Source organism: Rattus rattus, chromosome 3 (genome assembly GCF_011064425.1).
Source record: "Rattus rattus isolate New Zealand chromosome 3, Rrattus_CSIRO_v1, whole genome shotgun sequence".
Lineage (NCBI taxonomy): Eukaryota > Metazoa > Chordata > Mammalia > Rodentia > Muridae > Rattus > Rattus rattus.
The window spans coordinates 37402537-37421281 of record NC_046156.1 but is presented as its reverse complement, the minus strand read 5'-3'; the positions used below and the strand labels follow the sequence as shown (position 1 = coordinate 37421281).

At 47.5% G+C, this 18745-nt stretch overlaps 1 protein-coding gene across 1 annotated transcript in view; it reads left to right on the top strand.

Annotated features, from left to right (window-relative positions):
* Window positions 1-807: 807 nt before the first annotated feature.
* LOC116895753 (breast cancer anti-estrogen resistance protein 3-like) overlaps window positions 808-18745 on the top strand; it is a 35273-nt gene continuing 17335 nt past the window's right edge. The window contains exons 1-2 of the mRNA XM_032896920.1: window positions 808-999; window positions 7790-8116. Of these exons, the coding sequence (XP_032752811.1) occupies window positions 7800-8116 (317 nt within the window). The 5' untranslated portion in view covers window positions 808-999; window positions 7790-7799. The remainder of the gene's footprint in view (window positions 1000-7789; window positions 8117-18745) is intronic.

Here is an 18745-nt window from a genome sequence, read left to right as displayed (position 1 = left end):
GTTCATGGTATGGGAGCTCTTAATGCCAGTTATGTGAGTGAGCGGGTTTCCTTTGGCGATAGTACTTCATGTATTTAAGCAAAATTTCTTGTGGTTTTATTTGTTTGTTGTTTGTTTTTGTTTGATAATTTCTTTAGCGTTAAACTGTTTTACCTTTTATATTTAGATCTGAAGTCCACCAGGATTTGATTTGGGGTGTGGTGTGGGGTAGGCATGGTGGCTCCACGATTTAGTATATCATTTACTGTTCCCCTCCCCCACCCCCTGGTGTACCACAGCACTCTTTGGCATAAAGCAAGTCACCAGACAGTGCAGAGGTGACTTGATAACTAGGTTTTGATAACTGCTAGCATGTGTAGGCTCACGGAGCCATTAGTTCAGCGTGCACGTCCACCCACTTGGCTCTCCATGCGCACGTGTGAGAGTCATTGATTTGCCTGCTCCCTGGCTGGTTCGCGCTGTGGTTACCTAGGTCTTTGTCCCATCAAAGCCTTTTAAATTGAAAGCCAGCCAGGTGTCTGCAGAGCCGCGGGTCTGCTGCGTAATTAAATAACCCCGGGAAGGGGGAGGAGTGGATTAAGGCGCTGCTGTCCGGTTGAGTGAGGCTCAGTGAGGAAGAGGTTGAGCTACACTTGAAGTCTAGCTTTTTGGGGGAGATAAGGGGGAGTCAAAACTCTCAAATCCGGGAGATCCAGACGAGGTCACCGAATGTAAATGTCGCAGGGGTTCGGCTCAGCCCGCGAATCGGCTGAGCGGGGTGGGGCCGCGAAGCCGCAAATCACCAGTTGAGGGCCAGAGAGCGCGCCGCCGGCTCAGAGCTGAGCCTGCGGCGGCCGGGCCAAGCAGCAGCCGGAGTGGGACAGCCGCGCGCACTGACCGACCGCCCCGGCCTCTCGGCGGACGCCCGCACACCATGAGCCGCCCGAGCTCCCGGAGCAGTGCGGTGCGGGCAGCCCGGCGCTGAACCGCAAATCCGGACCCCGAGCGCGGCGCAGGGAGGTGAGTGTGCCCGGTGCGTTCCGGCTCAGGCTCCTGGGCTCCCTCGGTAGTAGCGAGACAGGACTGAGAAGTTCTGTAAAGAAAAGTTAGGCACGGGGGAAGAGCGCAGCCTGAGTGTGTTTGTACCTCCTGAACCCAGGCAGACTAGACGTGGGAGGGGGTTGGTCCAAGTGTGTGTGTGTGTGTGTGTGTGTGTGTGTGTGTGTGTGTGTGTGTGTGTGTGTGTGTGTGTGTGTGTGTGTGTGTGTGGGGTTGGGGGGATGAGATTTGTGACCTGGTGGGGGATCATCGGATACCGGACTCCCCAGTGTGAAGCTTGGTGATGTGCCTCGAGCATCCCTACCTACTCTCGGGGTCCGGGGTGGTATCTTTCCGGGTGCTCCGAACCCTCTTCTAGTCCAGTCCGGTTTTGCCCGAGTCTGGTCTAAGCTGGGGAGACGAGATGGCCCAGACGCCTCTGCTGGAAGCCCGAGGCTTTCTCCACTAATCTCTTGGGAAGTTTGCAAAGAAAGTGAAGGAGCCTGCCCAGTAACTGTTGACAACATCTCCCTCCCCTCGCCTTCCCTTTGTTGAGAAAGAATGAATAGTTGGTTGTGTGCTTCCCCCCTGAGTCGGGGAGGGGAAGGCAAAAGGAAGGAGGGACCGGTCGCAGCCCATCTTCCTCTACTCTCTTAGTCTACGGCCGCTTAAAAACTTGTGTAGACACTCTTTAGAGGGCGCCTGGCAAAGGGAGCGGGTGCTGTGGTGCAGCGCGTCCCAGGACTAAGGTTTAACAGTTGTTTGAAGCAAGGTGAAGAGGGGAGTAGCCCCAGTGTGTGTGTGTGTGTGTGTGTGTGTGTGTGTGTGTGTGTGTGTGTGTGTGTGTGTGTGTGTGTGTGGTGTGTGTGGTGTGTGTGTGTGTGTGTGGGGTGTGTGTGTGTGTGTGTGTTGTGTGTGTGTTGTGTGTGTGTGTGTTTAATTTTCCTACAGCAGTTAGGGATGGAAACTCTAGCCCTGAGTTCAGAGAGTCTTTTCAACCTTGACTGTTATCCCCCAAGGTTCCACAGACCTCTCTATGGCAAGTACACTGGCTCAGGGAAGGCCAGTCTGGAAGCGGATTACCTAATTCTGTCCCCGCCCCCCTCCTCCTATGGAGGTGAGATCCTGAGGGGGCCTCCATAAGGCTGAGTGGGAAGGGGCCTCTCAGTTATCCGGAAGCCCACTGGTTAAGCTGGTTGCCCATCTGCGAGTGTGCCAGGAAGCCTACCCAGTATAACGAAAACAGTTTACCATGCCAAACACCAACTCACTCACAAGTGCTGTGAAAAAGCCTGACATTTCCAAGATGAGTAACCAAGATTTCAGTTCCTATTGATAAGAAAGAACTGCTTTGTCAGATGGGTACTGATCTTAAGAACCTTGCCCTGTAAATCCTTCACTGTATTGCTTGAAATACAATCCATGGAAGAATTATTCATACTTCAATCGGTTGGCTAGACTTCATAAGGTTACTTCAAAAACAAAAGGACACCCTCGATGCCTAAAGCCGAGCCCAAGTTCTAAGTGGAGAAGCCAATTTTATCTGTGGAGTCGTTCCATCCGCCCTCACTGTCTGACTTTGCAAAGAAGATGACAGAACTACATACAGATTTGAATTGCAAATTCTGTCGGGGCCAAAGTAAGGGCAGCTGAGGTAGTGGCATTTCCAGTTTGAAATATACAAGTTCTTAAGGCCCTTCCATCGGATTGCCCTGTGTGAGTGTAATTAGAAAATATCCCATTTCAGAAAACAGAAAAAATGAAGCAAGTGGGGCAGTCGGTCTGTCTCTGCCTCAGCTTGCAAGGTCATCAGTTTTTATAGCATTTATTGTTTGTCATCTTTATAGAAGAAGTGAGTTGGACAGAGGTCCTAAACTTTTCAAAGCTCAGCGGCTAACTAGGAAGGCAGGCTGCAAGGCTGCTGGAGTTCATCGTGAGTGAGGCTCACTCCTACCCTCAGAGTTCCAGACTCTCCAACTCTCCTATCAGTGGATCATCTGACCTTTGTATGTATTTGAGGATCTGACAGTACAGGCAGAGGGTCAAAGTCTTCACTGGTGTCTGTTTGAAAGCACGAGTATGGTTCACTTGGAGTCTGTGCCCTTTTTGTGCCTATGTCCTCTGGGCTTGCTGTGTTTACATCTGTTGTAGGTTGAAACGTCTCCCTCCTCAGCTGCCAAGGTTTCACTTGTGAACCCCCACTTCCGTGGGGACACAGTAAATTAGCTCTGCAGACATGGCTCCCTCATGGCTTGAGGAGATCCTCTCGCTTGCTGTGTGTCAGAGACTTGTGAGCACGATCACATTTAATTTCCACAACAATCCAGGAAGACTTTAACACCTTTAACAAATGACCCGCTGACTGTCAGAGTGTGGTGTGGCTTGTCCCAGACCTTATAGCTACTATGCCAGAGGCAGGGCGGAGGTTGGAGGTGGTAAATACTGGCTCCAGGACCCTGGTTCTGAGTCAGACCTTTTTTTTAAAAGACCAAATGGTACATAAGAAATGTTTAATGACAAGTGGCATTGTCACAGAAACATCTGCATGTGAGGAATGAATACCCGGGAGCCAGAGTTTAGAAGCTCTGTACAGTTGCTTGAGCCACTTACTCCCAGGTGGGACTGAAATCCTTCCCCTGACCGGAACTGCCTTCAGATCTCTTCTTGCCCTGTCCCTTATCCCTTGCGCCTTTGGATCTCATGTCATCGTAAGTCCTTCAGAAAGACCCTCCCAGACCAGCGTATCACAAAGTTATCTTTTTCTCCAGCCAGCACCTTTTATTATTTCACTTGTTCTGTTTTGGACTCTTTGAGGGTACTTATGACTGGGGTGTTGCCTGGTTTGTTGTTGTGTTTATGTGGTTCTGTTGGACTCCCTATCCCTCAGGTTTCTTGAGAGCGGAGCCTTGTTATAGCTCCCAGTTTTAGTGCGCTGTGAGCCCTCACTGAAAGTACGTCAAGTGAATGAACATTATTCCTCTGAACTGGGAAAATAAAATTGGACTACCAACATTTACTCTTCTGGGTTTTTTTTTAAAGAATTATTTTTTTAAATTTTATGTGTGTTGCTTGCATATATGCCTGAATGAAGGTGTCAGATTCCTTGGAACTGGAGTTACAGACAGTCATGATCTACCATGGAGGTGCCTGGAATTGAATCCAAGTCTTCTGGAAGAGCAACTAGTGCTCTTAATTACTGAGCCATCCCTCCAGCCCCCTAACATTTACTCTTACTGTAAACTTCCTCTATAAAATATTAACCTGGTAAGGTCTAGGTCACCGCATATTGCTTGGTTTTGTTTTTGTTTTGAAGACCTAGTACAGTGTCAGCCATATCTGAGGGCCTGGACTATTTGATTCTGTTACCCAGGTAGACAATTTATGTGAAAGATGCTCTCTACCTAAGAGAATCCCCAATGCTGTCTTCTTAATCCTGGTTCCAGACTGGGCAGTGCCATAGAGCTTTAAAAAGGCTGATGAGTGTCCTGCCCACAGAGATTCTGATTTTAGAATCTGGTCTGTGGTTGAGCAACACTGTAAACAATCCCTATAAGATTCTTACACAAAACCAGACTGAAGGTGTGTGTGTGTGTGTGTTTGTGTGTGTGTGTGTGTGTGTGTGTGTGTGTGTGTGTGTGTGTTTTCAGAACGTATTCTCTACTTTGGTCCCAACAGGCTTGAGGCAGCCATGGTGAGAGGCAGGGGCAAAGTTCATGTTTTGTTGATAGTTCCTGGTAGCGTGGGAGATACTTTCGTATCCGCTAACATAGGCGGTAACTACTGAGTGTTCTGGCTTATGCCCTCGTGTGGATGGCTCCTTCTGGAGCCTGTCTCACATAACGGACTCTAACCTCTGTCTACACTGAACTGTCCCCTGGTGCCTCACACACAGTTCCAGTTGGTGAGCTTATCTTCTTCCTGCCTGGATCCCTTCTGAGGCCTCTTGTTGAGAATAGCATCATGCTGTCTTCCCATGGCCCTGCCTTCCTTCCTTCCAACATGGGACCTTGAGCCCCTAATGACTCTACACTCTGTCCTGTCCTTCCTCTTGGCCACGTCCTGAGGTCGAAGTTCTTCATTGTTCTTCATAGTTTACTGCCATCTGTCCAAGTGATGCCCCTGGCTTCCCTTTCCAGAATTACCAGAGCCACTTAACAAGTTACAGACCAGATCTCTCTCATACAGGTCTTCTCTGGCACTCCCCACACGTCCAGACACTTTGCAGAGCCTTTAAGACTCCTCGCCTAAGCTATAGGTCTTTCAGGAAACGTTTCTCGACTTCTCCACTCAAGCCACAAGCCATGGCCTGAAATGTGCTTGGTGTGTGGGGATGCTTTCATACTTTTATGGCTCTGGTGTTACAGTGTCCTCATAGAGGACTTTTCCTGATACGTTCAATATTTATCTGTCTCTTGTCTTCTCTCCAATCTCTGGGAGTACGTCTGTCAAAATTGACTGTTATTCCTTCCAACATGGTTGCTGTTTATGAGTTCTAGGTTGGAGCTCTCTGCACTATACCCAGTGGTACTTAAATGTTTATCAAATTAAAAACAGGAAAAGAAGACTTTAACAGGCTTTCTTATCAGAATAAATTGAGATTAAGGGTATTCGAGAGGGGCAACTTAGAGTCTTATTAGTGCAATCTCAAACTTAACTCAAACTTGGATGTGCAGAGAAGTCAAAGTCATTTTGGCTGAAGTCACTTTTGTTCCTCTTGGCTCCTGGAATAAACTTGATCAACAGCATGGCCTTTACACATGGAGATGTTTTGTATGGTACTAATGGTGCATGCTGCGTCTCTCTCCCTACCTCTTTGAGATGGTGCAGGCCTGTGAATGAGGAAGGAGGGCGACGAAAGCTCGAACAGAGGCAGTTCACAGCTGAGTGGATGGGTGGTGGGTGGGAGTCGGGTTGGGGACTGCTAGTTCGTTTGCATCACCGGTGGTCAGGTAGAGGGCTAGGAAATTTTGATTTTTTTTTTCCTTTTTAAATAACAATGATTAACATTGAGTAAGTGCTGACAGAGTGCCAGGAACTGGCCAGGACGGGAGGGCCCCTCCCAGGACTCACCACCCTGTTTTTCTACATCCCTTGTGAGCCAAGCTTTCTATGTGGTCTCACGTGCAGCAGACAAGCTTCTGGGTTATCAAGTCTGGCAAAGAGCAGAGGGCAGGGTTAGGACTATATTCGTGAGTATATTCTGCCCAGTTCCCAGCACTCCTACACGTAGTCTCTCTGACCCGTGTAGCAGTAGATTTGTGTGGCTTCGCATACAAAGTATGTTTCTTTTGCAAACTCTTTATTCCATTGCTGCCTCTGTGAGCTCACAGAGTGGTGGCTATGCCAAGCCCATAATGCCTGTGTAGAGCCAATTCTGCAGGGCTGCTATCCCTTCAAGGTCTTTCCCCCTGACCATTGCAATGGAAAGGCCGGTGAGGAATGGGCTCTGTGAGCTTGAGAACTGGCTGTGGACTTCAGCTGCTCCATGGTGATGTGCAGACCCTAGTTGGATCTCATAGGCACTGTAGGACATCCTCTGGGACTTTGGGTATCCAGGGAATTGTTACTTTTTTTTGTTTTAACTAGAGCTCCTGTTTGATGCGTGTGTTGGCCTTGATGGGTCTTATATAATGCGTGAAACTGTAGTTTAGTTTGGAGATGAAGCATTGTTCCAGGCAAATGACTGCCAGCCATCCCTGCATCCCTGGGAACAGTTGTAGGAGCTGCTGCTGCTACCTCGACCGCCATTTTCCTCTATGGCTTTGTCCCGCCCCCACTTTCTTATTCTTTCCCCCCTAACCTTTTTCTTCTTCTCTGATTTTACATCTACCTGTGGGCACTGCTCACCTGTGCCGCTGGCTGGCAGGCTCCAGTCTCCTCTTGAAAAATAGTCTACAGGGTGTTAACACCCGATGGCTTCTTGCTGCAACTGAGCTTGCTGATGCGTGGAAGAGAGGGCCATCCTGACCCCTGACCCTGCCTCGGTTAATTGGAATACAGAGATTTATTTATAAGCCTCAAGCCTTTGCCAGAGAAGCTGCCCTATCATTGTGGGTAGCACGATTTTGGTCTGGCACTGCAGAAACTCCAGCAGCTGAAGAATTCCAATCATCCCTGACCGTTTTCTCATTTGCTGGGAGGTGCATCAGTGTAGCCATCATCAGACGGCTTACAGTGTTTTTACTGGTGTTTATTGCCAGTCCTTCGGATAACAGTCTTTTCCCCTTAATTGTGTCCTCCCCTTCCGTAATGATAAAATGGCTCCCATGCCTCTAACAACCTGGGGTTGTGTTCATCTATTTGGATTTGCTGCCCATCCAGCTGAATTTCTCTACAGAATCCTGAAGGAAAGAGAGAAAGAGGGAGAGAGAGACAGAGAGAGACAGAGAGAGAGACAGAGACAGAGAGAGAGACAGAGAGAGAGAGGAGAGAAGAGAGAGAGGAGAAGAGAGAGAAGAGAGAGACAGAGAGGAGAGAAGAGAGAGAGAAGAGAGAGAGAAAGAGAGAGAAAGAGAGAAGAGAGAAGAGAGAGAAAGAGAGAGGAGAGAAGAGAGAAAAGAGAGAGAAAAGAGAGAGAAAGAGAGAGGAGAGAAAAGAGAGAAGAGAGAAAGAAGAGAGAGAGAAGAGAGAGAGAAGAGAAGAGAAGAGCAAACTCTATTCAAGGTTCTACTAGTGATGTCTTTAGACAGTGTCTGCCTTTTGCTGTCTCATGACTTTTTCCAGTTTCTTGTATCTGTCTTACTTTTACCTTTCCCTCTCTTTCCCTCCTTAGATTAAGAATCATGGCTGCGGGAAAATTTGCAAGCCTTCCCAGACACATGCCTGTGAATCACCAGTTCCCTTTGGCCTCGTCCATGGACCTCCTGAGCAGCAAGTCCCCTCTCGCTGAGCACCGCACAGAGGCCTATCCAGACGTGTCCATACACGGCACTCTTCCACGGAAGAAAAAAGGCCCTCCTCCCATACGGTCCTGTGACAGTGCCAGTCACATGGGCACCCTCCCTCACTCCAAGTCCCCACGACAGAGCTCACCTCTGACCCAGGACCTCATCCTGGAAAAACCACTGCCAGACTGGAAAGGGGACAGCTTCGCCTTCAGGTAACGCCTGTCACTTCCTGAGTGAACATCGTCTTCCTCAAGGGCTTTATGTTAAGTGTACGCAAAGCTGTATGAGTCCCATCTGCCCTTTCTCTCTTCCCTCTGTCTGTCCTTCCTTCTGGCGTATGTGAAGTTCAGCATCCTTGACACCAGAAAGAAGGATAGACAGAAGGACCCTGGGCTTTACATATGTGAGGCAAGTACTCGGCCTGTGAACTGCATCCGTAGCCCAAGAGACTAGCGTGGCTTCGGTAAAGCCATCACTGCACCTCAGCAGTTACCAGCGGATCCAGTCAGCTTTCACCTTTGTTTCTCCCTCTCTTCCCTCCTTTAGTATTAGTGAAACGAGCCGCAAGTCTCATTTTCTCATAAACTTATTTTATCTAAACATTTTCACATGGGCCTTTTAAGGGTTAGGATTCTGATTTAAACTGTATGTAACCACAGCATACGTATGTTTTTTTTTTAATAATTTCTTACCATCTAATATTTGAGATTTAAAAATATATAACTTGCTGCAATAAGACCCTTCAAAGAAAACACATCAAAAAAAAATAATCATAGTATTGAATTCTGAACTGCATCCATTTAACTCTGTAGCAATGCCAAGGCATATGTAAGTTAGGATCCATTATTTCCTTTAGCTGTCCATATGCCAAAATAAAATTTTTGTGTGGTCGCATTACCAAATCAGCTTCATGGTATTGCTGGGGAAGGATTGGTTTCTCCCTGCTGAAGGCCAGGGCTCTGGGTCTGTAGGCCTCACCGCTGCAAATGCTGCAGGGTTCATCATGGCGGGGCTGTGATTGGCTTCTGCCTGTGAGAGCCAGTTTGGGAACCGTGCTTCTTTCCCTGTAGATCGGAGCATGTGATGGTGTCAGGCAAAGAACTGGGCTGTTTCTGCCCTTAGAGCAAAGAAAGCTACTCTAACCCTGGCTCACTTTTTTGGCTCTATCTGTACACTGAACACCTATGTTCATTATTGATTTTTATAGGCCCCAGGGGTTCAGTGGCACAGTCCTCCCTAGTCCTCTTGAGTACTTATAGGGTTGGTCCAGCATGGAGAATACCCTAGCAGCCAAAGCATTACAGCAATCTGCTTTCGTCCTTCTGCATCTGAAGCAACTCCTTTTCCCAACTCCATTTCAGTGAGAGATCAGATACAAGTAATTACATAAGATGACTGACTACTAAACACTGAGATAGATGGACATGGGGGCATGGGGGTTATTGTTTTGTATCTGTAACGGTCTTTAAAGAAGTGGTCATTTTGGACCTCAGACAACTACTTAATGAGCATAGATTCTCTAAAATCAAAGAGCTGGAGCCGAGAGCAGGTTTGGTGTGTCTGCACCCCCCAGAGAAAGCTGGTGTGGCCTGCAACTGGGGTGGGTTGAGAAGCGAACGGTAGGTTAATTGGGGGCAGGAGTTAGGCAGACAAGAGTGAAGCATCGACTTGAGTTGCACAATAAGAGACTGAGAGGGAAACAGGTGAAACCCAGATACTGTCCGTGCACAGTGTTTAGAGAACCCCGAGGTGTTTCTAATGTCAGCTCTCAGATGCTTGTCCTGGGGACTGGAAAACCCAGATGTGTACTTCCTAGCATAAAGAGCCATCAGGCAGCCTCCTGCTGAAATGAACGGAGAGAGAGTTGGGGGAGGGGGGTTGTTTTGTTACTATGGCATCACTGGCATCCAATAGGCAAGGGTGAGGACGGTGACTGCCAGAAGCAAGCACCAATCAGTGTCAGGCTGCAAGATGCAGATAAACTGGCTGTTATGGTTGGCTTGTTGGGTAGCACATTTTCTTAACTAATCTCTTCTTGAGCTAGCTATCTACCGGGTACCAGACACAGACAGTTCACAGAGCCACACCTTAAAGCTGTGAGGTCCTCCCTGACCAAATGCCAGTGTACACAGGGGAGGACTGTAGAGCGGGGTTGCTGGGCTGGAGGTAGCAGTGGAGTCTCCTTCTGTCTCTAGGAAATTCTTCATAAACACCCATAGTCCAAACGCTAACCTGCAGGCAGTTCCAAGCTTTTTTTATTGGAGAATTGACGTGAACAGAGGTCAAGCTCCAGAAGAGATCATATCAGAGGGTGGGTGCGAGGCCTCAGTTTGAAGTCCTAGCTGCAGAAGAATTAACAAGTCCTGTTGATCTCGGGCTTGTTTATTGTTCATGGCCTCACTAATCTAAATTCATATTTTTTCTTCACTCAAAAACTCATTTAAGAGAAATACAGGAAGTACCAAATGAATATCCTGCACAAGTCATGCAGAGCGGGAAGGCTGTAGGTGGTATGCCAAAGGCTTATGAAGTCCCGTTTAGACTCATTATCAACAGATTAATTTTCCAACATGTTTTCTTTTTTAAGCCAAAAACTCTCAATTTTTGAGATTTTGGGTACATGACTTTTTATTTTTCTCCTTTAAAAAAATATTCCAGTAAGGTAATGAGCTGCCTCAATTCACTTTTGAAATAAACCATGATATGAGGGAAGAGTTTGTACAGGAGAGGTTAGAGCTGAGGAGCAGCAATGAGAACCCAAGGTTCTGCAGAGAGAGGCTTTACCAGAAGTGTCACAATGGCTACAATGAGTGGTAGAACCTCTACAGCGGATACAGCTTGGAGTGGAAGGGAGCGAGGCACATCTCCACCACCCACCGATCATTTCAGTCCATGGCAACCTGGTCAGATGCAGACTATGAGAACTTTCTGGTCTCCTCACACTTGTTGTCGTGGCAATGGTAGGTCCTCGAGGACATCCTAAACTACCTGTTCCTGTGTACCCCACCTACCCATAGAAGGCAATGATTCGACAAATGCCTTTGTGTCTTGTAGATCCTTTACCTGAACTTTTGCTCTCTGGAGTTTCAGTTACCCACTTCCAGCTGTTAGCTTGAAAAATGGAACATTCTAGAAATAACTCATGAGTTGTCAGTGTAAGCCATTGAGTAGCATGAGGGAACCTCACTATGTTCTGTTCTGTCCTACTCAGAATCGTGTCCTGGTGTCATATACCCAAACTGTATATGCTACCCTCCCTGCCCCCAGAATTAGTCTCTTAGAAGTCATTTTGACTGCTATGGTCTGGCATATGTATGTGTTCAGGTAGCCATCGCTTGACTTCTTAATGGCGCCAAAACATAAGGAGTAGTGATGTTGGCAACTCTGAGATGCCAAAGAGCAGCTCTAAAGAGCTTTGTAAAAGTGAGGACTGAAAGTTTCTAATAAACAAGTTGCATGCTGAAGTTGCCAAGATATGCCCTATATTATTGTGGTTGTTATGATTTGGTATTGCTGTCATTCTCTTACTGTGCCTGATGTATAAATTATACTTTACCAAAACTGCGTCTAGGACAAAACAGCACATGCAGGGTCCAGTACCAACTGTGACTTCAAACACCGTTCGGAGATAAGGGAACTACTGTATTCCTGAATTGTCCCAGATTTGCCATTTTTACAGAGAACATGCCTAGCTTATTAATCATTAAACTGTGACTTTTACTGTAATTGAAAATTATTTGAACAGCTGTCCCATGAGAGGCCTTGAACAAAGTAGACAGAGTCTCCCTTGAGACCCAAAAGTTTACAGTTCTTAAGCTGACATACCTACGTATATCATATCCTCCCTTTTATGAATAAGGGTGTTATTTATAGCTCTTACATTTTTATAGCTTTAAGATATCTTAAAGGACTTGGTGGTATAGCAGGTGGATCTCTGAGTTTGAGGCCGGCCTCATGTACAGAGTGAGTTCCAAGACAGCCAGAGCTACACAGAGAAATCATGTCTCAAAAATGAAAACAAAAACCAAAAAAAAAAAAAATAATCTTAAAGCATTTATCCATATTCTTATTGGAACATCAAAACCCTGTATAAGGCATGGCAAATCTCTTCTTCCTCTTGCTCTTTTTCCTCCCCTTCTTCTCAACATCACCATCATCATCAATTGAGGTAATGGCTTGAGAGTTACGGAAGCACCTAAGCATATACCCTAGTGGATTACTGAGTTTGGGGAGAAGGGATGGTGTTTGCTGGCCATTCCCCAGACACTGTGCTCCACGGCCTCCATGACATCGGTGCAGCTGTTGGCACCCCTGAACTGTCTGCTTGAGTGAAAGAGGGGAGTCTCCCGTCTAACACCCTAACACCTCAGACATCAGCTTTGGGGAGAATAGATCCTCAGTTGCCAAGAGTCCGAAGGCCAGCCTGGAAAAGGAAGTTGCTCTTCTCTTCCGTAGACCATATCTCTCAGCTTTCTCCCTGTCTTGGCTGCCCTTGGGTGTACTTGTGGTTTTGAAAAGTGGCCAAAGCCAGAAGCCAGAGAGTCCTTAAGCCTGCTGCTTGATGTCACAGGAGAGCCTTTGTTCCAGATGCACAGCCAGGCTTCTCCAAGAGGCCTGCAGACAGGATTTCCTTTGACATTAGTGTCATTAGGTTGCTGTCCCTTTGGTTCATTCGCCTTCACGGATGGATTTGGATTTGAATCTAGAACTCTCCATGAGCTGAAGGCAGCCCGGTTTCTGTGGGGATGTCTGTGTTGCCAGGATCGCTTAGAGATCAGGGCCTGGGCCCTTTTCCTGCCTGTGGGTATGTGGAGGCACACATTCCTGGGAACAGCTGTGTGGGACTAATTCCTTCCTCATCTTGTGCTGTGGGCACATGTGGCAGGACAATGTGGGGTTTCATGAGTCTGCACCAAGGACTGTGACTGACTGGGCACAAGTGTTGTCACTGACAGTGGCCGCGAAATCTGCACCATTATTCCTGGTGAAAACCAGCTTGCTTTCCCAAGCAGCAGTTAACCCCCTGCCTCCACATCAGATCTTTGGAGAGGTGGTGGTGGTGTTGGGGGAGGGAGGAGGCGAGGCAATCAAGCCCAGGATCCATGCATATTTTTCTCTGAAAATCAAAGGCTTGACTTGGTCTGTCAGTGCCCTTGTCTGAAATATTCTCCAACTATGGCTTTCTCCTCAATGAAGCAAGATGCTGTCCCAGACAAGCCAGTAAACCAGGCTTTCCTTTCCAAGACCGGAACCGGAAGACCTGCAGTGCAAGGGACCACATGTGGCGCCCATGGTTTGCACGTGTCACACCTGCAGGTTGCAGACTTTCCCTATGCAGAAGGAAAATGGTCTTTTGAGTTTTAAGAATATATTTAGTAGATTAATAGATGCTATTTAATGAAAGGTCCTTTCATTCGATGACTAGGGTAATGCTGACTTCTTAACGGCTCTAAGCATAAGAATGTCTCTAGAAAGGGACAGCCAGTGGGTTGAGTTTTACCAACGTTTGGTGGTGCCTCCTTGATGTGGGTCAATGCCGCTGTTGTGGATGGACTACTGATATCCCAGACAGGGGACATAGCCTGGCTCTGGTCGTCCCTGATGTGCTGTGGCTAGGAGCAGCTGGGTCAGAGCTGGTGAGCCTGGTCCCCTATCTTATACGCTTCTATCTTGAAGGAGACCAGAATGAACTGTCTGGAGGTCTACCAGCTGCCCGCTGCTAGTCCTAAATTCTGTCCTGACAAGAAACTGAGGGGCTGGGATCTGTGCATTCCCAGCTGTTCTGGGAGAAAGGAAAGGGTTTTTTTGTTTTAACTGATTGTAAACCCCAACTAAGAAAATATCCAGAGAGTGACACAATGCGGTCCTTGTCTAGTGGGGCTTCTTAGGTCTCACCCCCTCCCCCAAGGCAGACCTGCTCTAATTCAGTCTTTCTCTACCCATGCTACTTGGGAAGGACCAGGCTTTAAATCTTAGTTTGTTTACTTCCCACAGTATCTGCTAAGGCATATTGTAAATAGACCCACAGCTATAAGCAAATCTGCCAGCCATCCCAGCCTGGCCAGGATATGCACACCAGAGAATTCCTAACTGCTCTTGTTCTTTGGGGGAGAGAAGTTGTCTTCCAGGGACCTGGACTGGGTGACCTGCACACCTTGGGGTCACAGCCACTCCACAGGTTGTAACAGTCATCACCCTGTCTAGCCTATAGGATTGGAAGCAAAATATCAAACTCTCTCTAGGTGCCCCAAGGACAAGCTCATATTGCCTTGTTGAAGGGCTGTGTTTACAGGGAGGACTGAGGAACCTTCTAGCCTGTGAGATCCGTAGTTGCAGATTTCCCTGCAAATAGATATGAGATCAGAATGACTTTGTAGTCAGAATAACCCCCAATAGGGATGAGCTCTGTTCAGATCCCCTCTTTTGCAACATAGTAGCCACGTGACTGGAAATTGATTTGAAAATAATCCACCCTGGGGCATGCTGGGATGGCTAATTGGTTGCAAACCATGTCCTTAAACATCAGCATTCTAGTTTTCACAGTGAAGCGTGAGCCACCACTCCCTTGGCACCTGCTTTGAGTAGGTCACAGGTTTGCTCTTAGCTCTCACCTTGTCACTAGTTGTCAATTCCTGGGGACACCTGGTCCTGAGGATCACTGGGAAGTTCATGTTACCCTGACTATCCGAGCTGCCAGGGATCTCATAAATCCCAGCACCCAGATCTGGTAACCTCAGGATCTTGGGTCCACTAGTGTACTCTTCTGAATTACCTCATTCTTATTGGGTAGCTCAAACGGGCATGGAGGAGGAGGGGCTCAGGCTGGTTGATTTCCTTCCTTCCTTCAGGAAGGCAGAGCAGGGAGGCTCCTAATCCCTGCTGTGTAACCAGAGATCACATCCCTCGCCTGCAGCTATAGCAGGAGAAAGTTTCCCACGAATTATTGCTGGTGCCTGCTAGGACTCCATTATCTGGGTCTGACACAGCAACAGGTTTCAGCCTTGCTCACTGTTTGAGGGTACAACAGTCATACGGGGTGGTAGAATAGAAGCTCACCCTTGCACTCATACCCTAATCAGGGCCTGGCTGTCTCCAGTGGACTGAAGCAGTTCCTGCTTCATTGTTCTTACACTTAATGCTCATCTGCTGTTCATTTGTCCGTGCATTTTTATTAAGCTGGTTTTATTTGAGGTATTGTGTTGGGGGCCAGTGCCCAGTGGAGAGTGACATAGATGTGGCCCCTGTCCTTAGGGAGCACCCAGTTTAGGGGTCCTGGGACAAATGCATTGATACAAGAAGTACTAAAAGACGTTGTATCAGGAATATGCCATCAGAGGACCCTGGCTTAGATGGGTGGTGAGTGACAGTTTCTCGGGGGGCAGGAACACGTGGAGGTTAAAAACTTAAAGAAAACATAAAGTACTTTACTGGTAGTTTTTATGTTACCGTGTACTGAAAGGTAACATCTTTGAAATGGGCTAAATGAAAATACAACTAAAATTAATTCTACTTGTTGATCTTCTATTTTAAAAACTTGTTAGGAAACATTCGATTATTTACGTGATTCATGGGGTGTTTCCATGAGACAACACTGATCTAGACCTTGGCTAAAGAGTTTAGATTTCCTCTGCATGCAGAAGGGAACTTTTGAAAGGCACAACATGATCAGATTGGGGTTGTAGAAGATGCCTGCCCCCCCTCCCCCTCTCCCACCCCCACCCCCACCGCCATTTTGTGGAGGACTGACTTATGGGGAAGAGGGTTGGGAGGGGACAGGAGATAGTTCGGCTCTTGAATAACAAACGAGACAAAGAGGGTGGATTCAAGATACATTTTAGTCTGGAGAGCTAGTGTCTGTCTGTAATCCCAGCCCTTGGGAGTCTGAACCAGGAAGATCTTAACTTTAAAGCTGGTCTGGGTTAGATGGTAACATTTTATCTAAAATGAACAAACAAAAATACATTATGTGTATAGAGTCTGGCAAGTGTACGGAGAGCTGGGTGAGGTGGGGTGGGGTCAGGGGCACGGCTTTGGCAGTGGAAGGGTGTAGGTGGGGGTGGGAGATGGGCTCATTACTACCATGGGAGATGCAGGAGGGAAGGGTCCTTATTTTGGTTGGGTGTTTTCCTTTTGGGAAGGTGGTGGGCGATCTCTGAGCATGGAAACTTCTGTTTGGGGTGTGCCCTATCAGAGACACAGAGATACCGAGACTTCTCATCCTCAGGGAGCTGAGGTGTAGTCTAAAAATGTCCACATTGAATCAAAATCAAAGCCACAAGAGTAGATACTGCCACGGAAGGAAAGACTTCATAAGAGGGAAGGCCCTGGGATCCAGTCCAGAGGAACCACAGCTCTCTGGGATCAGCAAAGGAAGCTGAGTTTGTGGATAGAGAAATTAATTAGGATCTGGAGAGGGCAATTCAAAGGAAGACACCTCCCATCCCTGTCCCCTTAAGAAAAAAATTAGTAGGAAATGTTGATATTTTTTTTCTCTTATGTAGCTCTGGTTATCCTGGAACTTGCTGTGTGACTGTGACTCAGGCTGGCCTCAAACTCAGAGAGATCTGCCTGTCCCTGCCTCTGCTCGGATAATGGTGTGCATTACCGTGCCTGACTCAAAGATTCAACCTTAATAAGCTTTTGATAAAATAAAGTACACAATTTTAGTTGTTTTTTTTTTTCAGTAAACATTTTTTATTTGGTTAGAGCAGACGTACCCCCAGGGGTCACCACACGGGTGGACCTGTGTCTGTATCTCAGTGAGTTTTCTTGAATGGCCCTAGCTGCTCTAGATGACCACCCCAGATGACCCAGCTGTGTCTGTCCACGCCGCAGCTAAGGACAAGCCTGAGCGTGACCCAACGGAAAATCATAAACTTACGTAAAAACACGATGTCTGTTTGTTTTGATAACTAGATTGTTTGGTAATTGAGTGTCAGCTTTGCAGAGGACAGTATCGTGATGTCTTGTGGAAAGGTTAGCTCTGCCTGTGGTGGGGGCCAGGCGTTAGTAGGAAGAATGGCAGCTACTCTCCTGGGGACTAAATAGGCTGTCCCTTTGAGAAAGGTTGTCTGCTCTATAAGGCAGGTCTACCTCTGGTTAGACGGAACTCTTTTTCTGAAAGGCCTTGACATTAATTAAATTTTTTAGCACTTTTATTCTGCTTTTGGATTACTTAAAAGGAAACCTCAGCAAATGGACTCTTTTTGAAGGGTGTGGGGAAGAGGGAAGTGAGGTGGGGGGCAGGGCGAATGGGACAGGGAGGGAGGACAGAGAGATACCAGCCAGACGAAGCCTTTGCTTTCATCAAAGGTGCTGTGTTTGGGCTTTGATAGCTGACCAGTCCCCAATGCCAGACCTTGTGTGCCTGCCAAGAGACATACTGGCCTTGATACGGGTTTTTCGTTTTGTTTTGTTTTGGGTTTTTTCTTTTTTTCTTTTTTTTTGGCTTTTTTGTTTTGGTTTGGTTTGGTTCTTACTCTATTCAGTCTGGGGATCTCCAGTTTAAAATTTCAGCAGTGACCTTCAGCTTAGTGCTGTCACTGGGGCTCTGCTGGGCACAGGCTGACCCCAGCTGGGTGGCTCATCAGCCAGTGAGCACCTTATTCGTATCAGTCTTGGACTCTGGTGTCAGCTCACTATAGCGGAGGGCACAAGAGACACCGATGGTTGTTGGAGCTCGTTTTTTCTTACTCAGGCATTGCTACATTTTCTGACAAGCTAGAAATGGATGTAAGTAGAAATTGGCTCTTTGAGAGAAATATCCACTCCTCTCATCCTTCCAAGGAGGGATAGGTGCCCACGTCCCTAGCCTCTCTGGACCATAAAAAGAAAGATCCTCAAGGTTGAAGGTGATGGTAACCATGGTCCCATGGATACAGGAAACTGTTCGGCGAAACTAAAATAAAAGCCCTCTGGCCCAGAGAGAGTGAAGAGAGGCAAGTGATCTTCCAGGTGTCTCTGCCATCTAAGGGTTTATATAAAAGGTCACTTCCAGCCAGCACGTACTGGTTTAAAGGATTGCCCCCTTGCAAACACACACACACACACACACACAGAGAGAGAGAGAGAGAGAGAGAGAGAGAGAGAGAGAGAGAGAGAGAGAGAGAGAGTGAGTTGAACCAGACAGCCAGAGTCCCTTCATGCTTCCATTCATAGCTCACTGAACCACCATTGAGGACCAGGCTTTGTCCAGAGACTGGAGGTCCATAGAGAGGCCAGGTCTTTGTCCCAAGGAGCTCGTAGGTCACAGAGCAGTAGGTGCCACTCTTGTGCCATCTGACTCTCCCAGTGCTGTTCTCGCCATCTTCTTTGCTTGCTGACCTAACTTCCTGCCCACTAGAAGCCCTTTGTGTCACTCAGTTAATCCTTCCCATCTCTGACCCTAACATCTGTCCAGGCATCACACAAACACACCCCAACACGGTGTGGAGATAGTATTTAATAGACAACCTTTCCCTACGGGCCTGCCTCTTCTGTGTTACCGCTTGTGCCACGGCATCCCAACCTTGGACCTGGATCCCAGGACAGGTCAGGCCATGCGACCAAGGACCAGAGCAGAGGTGTCACTGGTTGGAAAGAAATGGAGTGTGGAGCAAGTGGGGCTGTGAAAAAGGCCACGGGCAACAAAGGAGCTTTCAGAAGTGACGTCTGGAACAGTGAGAGCACAGAGAGAGGGCCAAATAGTTGGCTTCTGTTCCACTCACTTGCAGGGTGGGTACAGAAAATAGCTGCTCTGATTGGGAAGCGGGGAGGGGATGTAAAGGCAGAATGGCTGTCCTGGAGTCCATGAGGCCAGAATAAAAGGTCCCTGGGAATCAAGGAGACGAATAGGGACTGAG